General features: G+C 66.5%; 1 protein-coding gene across 1 annotated transcript in view; it reads left to right on the forward strand.

The window, feature by feature from the left end:
* The window catches only part of LOC115273337, a 1,872-nt gene extending 157 nt beyond the window's left edge, over positions 1-1,715 (forward strand). Inside the window, exons 2-3 of the mRNA XM_029916354.1 lie at positions 173-764; positions 1,364-1,715. Of these exons, the coding sequence (XP_029772214.1) occupies positions 173-764; positions 1,364-1,456 (685 nt within the window). The 3' untranslated portion in view covers positions 1,457-1,715. The remainder of the gene's footprint in view (positions 1-172; positions 765-1,363) is intronic.
* Positions 1,716-6,113: the final 4,398 nt, after the last annotated feature.

Genomic DNA, 6,113 nt, shown 5'->3' on the forward strand with positions numbered 1-6,113 from the left:
GGGGGCGCGGGGGCGCGGGGGCGCCGGGCGGACGAGGGCGGCCCGCTGCCCTTCCGGTCTTCCCCGCGGCCGGCCGCGTGCAGTCTGTCTGTTCTGCCGACGGACAGGGCGGGCCCCCGCGGCAGGGCCTTCCCCGGGCCCACTGTTTCCGCGGGCTGTCCTCCGCCCGGAGCGCCCCAGCCAGCCGTCCGGTGACTGCGCTGAGTACGCGCTCCAGACGCGTCCAGGGCCCAGGGCTCCCCGCCCTCCCGAAGCGGGGTGGGGAGTCCGGAGTGGCGCTCCTGCGCGGGACAGCTCAGCTGCTGGCGTCCCTGGCCGCCCCTCACGTCGCGTCTGCGAGGGCCCTGCTGTCACACTCTTCCCTGTTCTCTGCGACGTCCGCCCCCCTCCCGGGGGCCCTGGCCCAGGGGCCTCTGCTGTGGGAGCTGCCCAGGGAGGGTCCCCCTTCTGTCGCTCATGTGGGAGCAGACCCTAGCCTTGGTGGTGGTTCCCGGACGGCAGAAACACTCGCTTTAGGCCGGGCAGCTTCACAGGAGGGCGTTGAGGGCGTGGCAGAGGAGGACCCCGGACCGCGGCAGGGTAGGGCGTCCGCCACTCGTGGGACGCACGCCAGGATGGCCGCTGAGCTTGCCGGGCCCTGCTTCCAGGTTGAAGAAGCCGCAGCGGAAGAGGTACGGCCTTCTGGCCAACACCGAGGACCCCGCGGAGATGGCCTCGCTGGGCAGCGACGAGGAGGTCGTCTTCGAGACGAGGAGTCTGAGATGGTAGCGCAGGCGCCCCTCCGCCCGCAGGGCCCCGGGTCGGAGCACTGGGGAGGCTGTCAGCGCGCAAGGTCGTCGATGCCACCCCAGGGCACGACCCCTTCCCGGCCCCCCTTAGCCATTTCTTTAAGGTGGGAACAGGCTGCAGCCCTTGAACCAGCGGGCGCTCGCTCTTGGCCAGACCGCGAAGGCCAGGCTCTGGGTCAGGCATGGAGAATGAGTTGCGGGGTGCTGCCAGGGCTGTGGGTTGGGAGCAGCCTCGGGGCCCCTGGACGCAGAGCTGGCGGCCGAAGCTGAACAGGAGTGAGGGCCTGTCCAACCCTGTGTGTCGGGGGTGGAGGCTGCAGACACAGGGGCTGAGAGACCAGTCGCGGTTCTGGGTCTACAAGCGCCCAGAGGGAGGCTCTGGTGTGACCCGGGAACTCCTCTGGGTGGGGACCCCCCCAGCACTCCCCCCCAGGTAGGCAGAACAGGGCCCGGCAGGCGGGGGGCGTAGACCTTGGTGGGCCAGAGTGGAGGGGCTGCACAGGTGGGGCCTCTGCTCTTCGCTCGAGTGAACCGCAGGGGCCGTGGGGTCTCACCCTGTCCCCTTCGCCTTCCAGATGCTCAGGTCAGGGAGGCAGCTGCGTTTCCAGAAGCCCTGGGGAGAGGACAGGAGACGGAACTGGCTCCACCCACTGACCTGCTGGCTCTGACACAGCCCCCGGAGCTCGTGTGGGTCCTGGCCGGCTCGCCTGCGCTGCCGGAGGCCGCCTTGCCCTTCGCCCAGCCGGGGCTGTCCAGGATGGTGGGCGGGGCCCAGGGAGGCCCTGGAGGCCTCACGCAGGACCCTGAGACTGGCGGGACTGTGGCCTGTGCTGCTCGCCCTGCTCCGAGGGGCCGGGCGGCCCGAGGGCCTGTCTGGGAGCATGTCCCCACCGGGCTGGAGGCAATAAAAGCAGCATTGTGGCCAGCCTTCGTCTCTGCGTGGGGCCCGACTTTGGGTGCTAACGTGTAAGCTGTGGGTGGGCAACAGAGCGGGACTCCATCTGGGCTCCCGTCCTGCCATCCGTGAGCAAACTGGCTTCTCTGGACTTGTCCCCAGCTGCCCCGAGGGTCCAGGAGGGAATCCCACAAGGTAGATGGAGAGGAGGAGACGTGCCCTCACCCGTTGGGATGACGGCCTTGGCCGTCGTCGTCTCTGCCCAGAGAGGAGAGGACGCCTGTGTCCCGGCTCCCTGCTCTGCTCCAAGGGCTGTGCTCTCTGGTGTCCCTACCTGAGCCTGCTCACACCGCCAGCACCTCGGGGCGGGGGGGGGGGGGGGGGGGGGGGGGCGGCGTTCCTCTAGGGCAGTAGGGTAGGGGGGCAGGCGTGACCTGCAGCCTCGGGACCCCTGTGCCTACCACGCCCTTCCCCGTCAGGCCACTGCGGAAACACTGATGGTCCTGAGCCCCCATCCTGGTCATCCGGGCCCCTGTTGTGGGCACCTGAGCCCCTATCCCCGGCGTGGAGTTTGGTGGGTTTTTCTTTGGGCCTTTTTCCTTGGAGAGCTGCTGTTCTGTGTAGATTCCAGTTCTGGCCTGACAACCCCACCCTCGGAAGTTTGGTGGTGGAGAGTCAGGGGAGGGGCTGCCCATTGACCTGAGTGGCCCTCGCCATGTCATTGTGAGGAGCGGCCACCAGGTGGCAGCCTTGTGCCGCCCAGCCTCTTCCTCGCTGGCCTGTAGAGAGTTGGGGGGCGGGGGTTGGAGGCAAACTGTGGGGCAGGTGGGTCCAGCTGGGGCCTCCCGGTCTCGGGCCTCATCCAGATCCCCACCTTGTCCCGTGTCCAGTAGGCTGGGCCCGCGCTCAGGCCAGCCGACCTTCCCCACCCCGCCTGCTGCCGGGGTGCCCGGCTGGCCCGCGCTCTCTCTGGCAGGGGCGTCCGCTCAGGGCCCCGGTCTGCTTCCCTGGGCGTTTGGGCCTCCTCCACACCTCACATCTGCTCACCCTTCACTCTTCTCCTGTGCTGCCTCCAGGAAGTCCTTCCTGACTGCCCCTCCCACAGTGTTGCACTGAGGGGCCAGGCCCCAGAGATGTCCCACACCCTGCCCCTCTGGCCCTGGTGCTTTCTCCATCTGTTCCCCCACTGTGGGTCTCTCTCTTTTCATCTCTGTCTCTGTTTTTGTCCTTGTGTTTCCCTGACTCTGCATCTCCGCCTAGCTCCCCGTCTGTGTCTCTTCATCTGCACGGCCTCTTTCACTTGGTCTCGGTTTCCGTCTGTCTCTCGTTCTGTCTGCCTCTCTCTGCGTCAGACCCGCAGGGACATGCCTTTAACAGGCACGCAGACCCATCCCGGCTCCCCCGCCCTGTGATCTGCGCCCCTTTCCCACAGCTCTGAGCGATTTTTCAAGCTTCAAAAGGCACATTAATTACTCTAATGAGGTCAGAAGAGACCCCGCGCGCTCTGCCATCCGGAGCTGGGAACACACTACTTGACCCCCGCCCCTCCAAGCCCAGCGCCGCGTGCCCACTCCAGTCCGGGCAGGGTGGGGTGCGCTTGCCAGCAGCAGTCAGGCCGTGCCCGCGCCCCCAGCATTAGTGCCCAGGAGCCGGCAGCCCGGCCGCCCCGCCGAGGCTCACTCGCTGTGAGCAGGCAGTTCTCGGCGGCGAAGAGCCCAGAGAGGGGCTTGTCCACCTGCGGTGAGAGGCCCCGCTCCGGGCTGCGGGCTCCAGGGCACGACACGGACAGTCACACGTGTGCGACGCACACACACTCCTGCACACACACAGGGGTCACCACACAGCAGGTCTCTAGCCTGTGCCAGGTGGGGGTGCCCAGACCCGCGCCCCAGGATTCTCTCAGCCCCTCCCGGTACCTCGATGCCCGCCGCACGGCACCACACACACTGGACAAGGCTAGAGGCCAGGCTGGGTCTCTGACTCAGGCTCCTTCCTTAAAGGGCTGTCTTGCACCGAGGCCCACGTGCTGCTGGCCCGAGGCAGTGGTCGCGCCTGCAGGAGGGGCTTCTGAAGAGCCCTAGAGCGAGTGGCAGGCGGGTTTGGTCCAATTCATTATTTAGTGAGAAACTTCTCCCGTGTGTGTTTAGCTTCTTCCCTGCTCCAGTGGCCTGTGAAGCTGGAAGGGCACTGGTCACTGACCCCAAGCCATGGGGACTCACCCTACAGGTCAGGCGTGCGCAGCAGGCAGCAGGTGCCGGGCCCAGGGTCAGCGGGCAGCAGGCAGCAGGTGCCAGACCAGGGGTGCCGGACACAGGCTAGGAGCCAAGTCTGAGCTTGGCCTTGACAGGACCGTCCCCAAGTCTGGGATAGACCCCCTCCCAAGCCCAAGACTGCAGACCAGGGTGGACAGGGGCAGACCCCATTGGAGACCCGGCCCTGGATCTGGGCTCAGGGCTCACAGCTGACCCTCAATGACCCCCAACTTTCACTGAGCCTTGAACCCAAGACTGATCCCTGTCCCCAGAGTGAACCTGATCTCTGACCCTTGAGTCCAGGGGGAGGTTACTTCAGAATGACCCCTGGCCCCCCTGCTGGCCGCGCCTGGACGCTGGGAGGGCCATGGCCTGGGAGCCGACCGGGCCTCCTAGGTGCCCACTGTGCCCCCGCAGGACAGGAGTCCCTGGAGCAGCTGAGCAGCTGGGCCTGTGCCCCCACCCCCACCTTGCCTGGGGCCAGGCCTTGGAGCTGCCCTGCCCTCCCCTCCCCAGGGCCCCTCCTCCAGGAGCAGGCCCTCACGCAGGGAGGTTGAATGGGGGACGCGCGCCTTTGTTCCTGTCCCTGCTCTGGCTCTGACCTTGAGAGAGAGACAAGAACAGAAGGAAAACAGAGCTTCAGCTCAAATCCGCTCGGCAGCGGCAGTGGCGGCTCTTGCCTTGGTGGCCCCTGCATGCAAATGAGCAGCCCCATTGCTGGGCCTTCGCCAGCGTCCTCCGTGTGTGGTTCGCCCTTCCGGCCCCCCTTGCCTTCTGCAGGCCCACGTCCTGCTGGCTTTGACAGAAGAGACCCTAGCCACAATGGTGAGGTCCCATCAAGGGAGCTTCCAGAAAGCGGGACGCAGGGCTGGGCCAGTCCTGCCTGCGCCCTAGCCTTGTGGCTCCACAGCCACAGTGGTGCAAGGGAAGACTTCCTCCCTACGAGCACCGGCCCTCGCTCTCCGGGGCCAGACCCTCAGCCTGGGCTCCGCCGGGCCTGCGTCCCTCGTGCCAGGGGCATCCAGAGAGTCTATCTGAAGGCCCTGTCAGGTGGCCCTGGGCCAGCCCTGGTCTTGGAGGGCCTCCTGGGCCAGCCCTGGGACTCGGATGCCCACAGTCAGGTAAGAGGACAAAGCCCAGAAAGCCAGAGCACCCCGCACAGGCAGGCTGGGGTCCCCAGGGGGCAGGGGACCAAGAACCTTGTGGTGGGGGTGGCGGCCTGGGCAGGACAGGCCTTGATGGGTGAGCAGAATTTTAATGGCACGAAAAAGGGAAGGACTCTCCGGGAACAAACAGCCTGAGCAATGGTCCGGAAGGGGTGGGGGGAAGAAACTCAGGAGACACGTGGCCGGGGCGGGTCCCTCCACTTGGCTGGGGTCAAGGGGAGTTTGCCCATCTCCGGCCTCTAGTGTTCCTGTTGCAACAATGCTCCCTCCAGTGGGGACCTTTGAGAGCTCTGGGCGCTGAAGCCTGTCCTCGCACCAGGCCCGGGCAAGTGAAACCAACCCCGAGAGGCCCCTGGCTGGGCACCCCTGGCACTTTCCAGCCGGCACTTGGTGACAGAGCACCTCTTTGAACTCAGTCTGGTGGCAGCGGCTGTGGCCCCAGGCCCCAGCAAGCTCCCCAGGAGTGATCTGAGTTCCCTGCGCGGGTCCGGCACTCTAAGCCTTTCCGGAAGCGGTGCCCTGCTCTCAGATGCCCTCCCTGTCTTGTTCCCGGGGTCTGTGGACCTCATGTGCGGTGGCCTGGGCCCTACACGGGGCTGCTTGGGCCCCGTCCTGAGCGGCTCAATGGGCTCTACGTGCGTCGGGCGCCTATTATGTGCCCGGTACAGGCAGGAGCTGAAGCAGGCGGGACTCTTGTTCCATTTCCCAGAAGAGCGAACAGAGGCCCACACAGGAGAAGCGCTTGGCCTGGGGTCCCCCAGGGAGGCAGCCGTGGACCAGCCTTGGGACTCACTTGGGCCAGCACTGCTGGAAACGCTTGACCAGGAGAAGCAACAGGGGGGCATGGAGTCAGTTCAGCCTAGGTTAGGGTTTGGGGTCTGGGTTTGAATGAGGGGTGGGGAGGAGTCGTCTCTGGGCCTCTTCCTCCCCCAGGGGCCGGGCTCCGCAGACTGCCTGGGTGTCCTGATGGAAAGGAGCTCAGGGACCCTTGTGAGGATGATGGGGGGCAGGG

This window comes from Suricata suricatta, chromosome 12, assembly GCF_006229205.1.
Source record: "Suricata suricatta isolate VVHF042 chromosome 12, meerkat_22Aug2017_6uvM2_HiC, whole genome shotgun sequence".
Taxonomy (NCBI): domain Eukaryota; kingdom Metazoa; phylum Chordata; class Mammalia; order Carnivora; family Herpestidae; genus Suricata; species Suricata suricatta.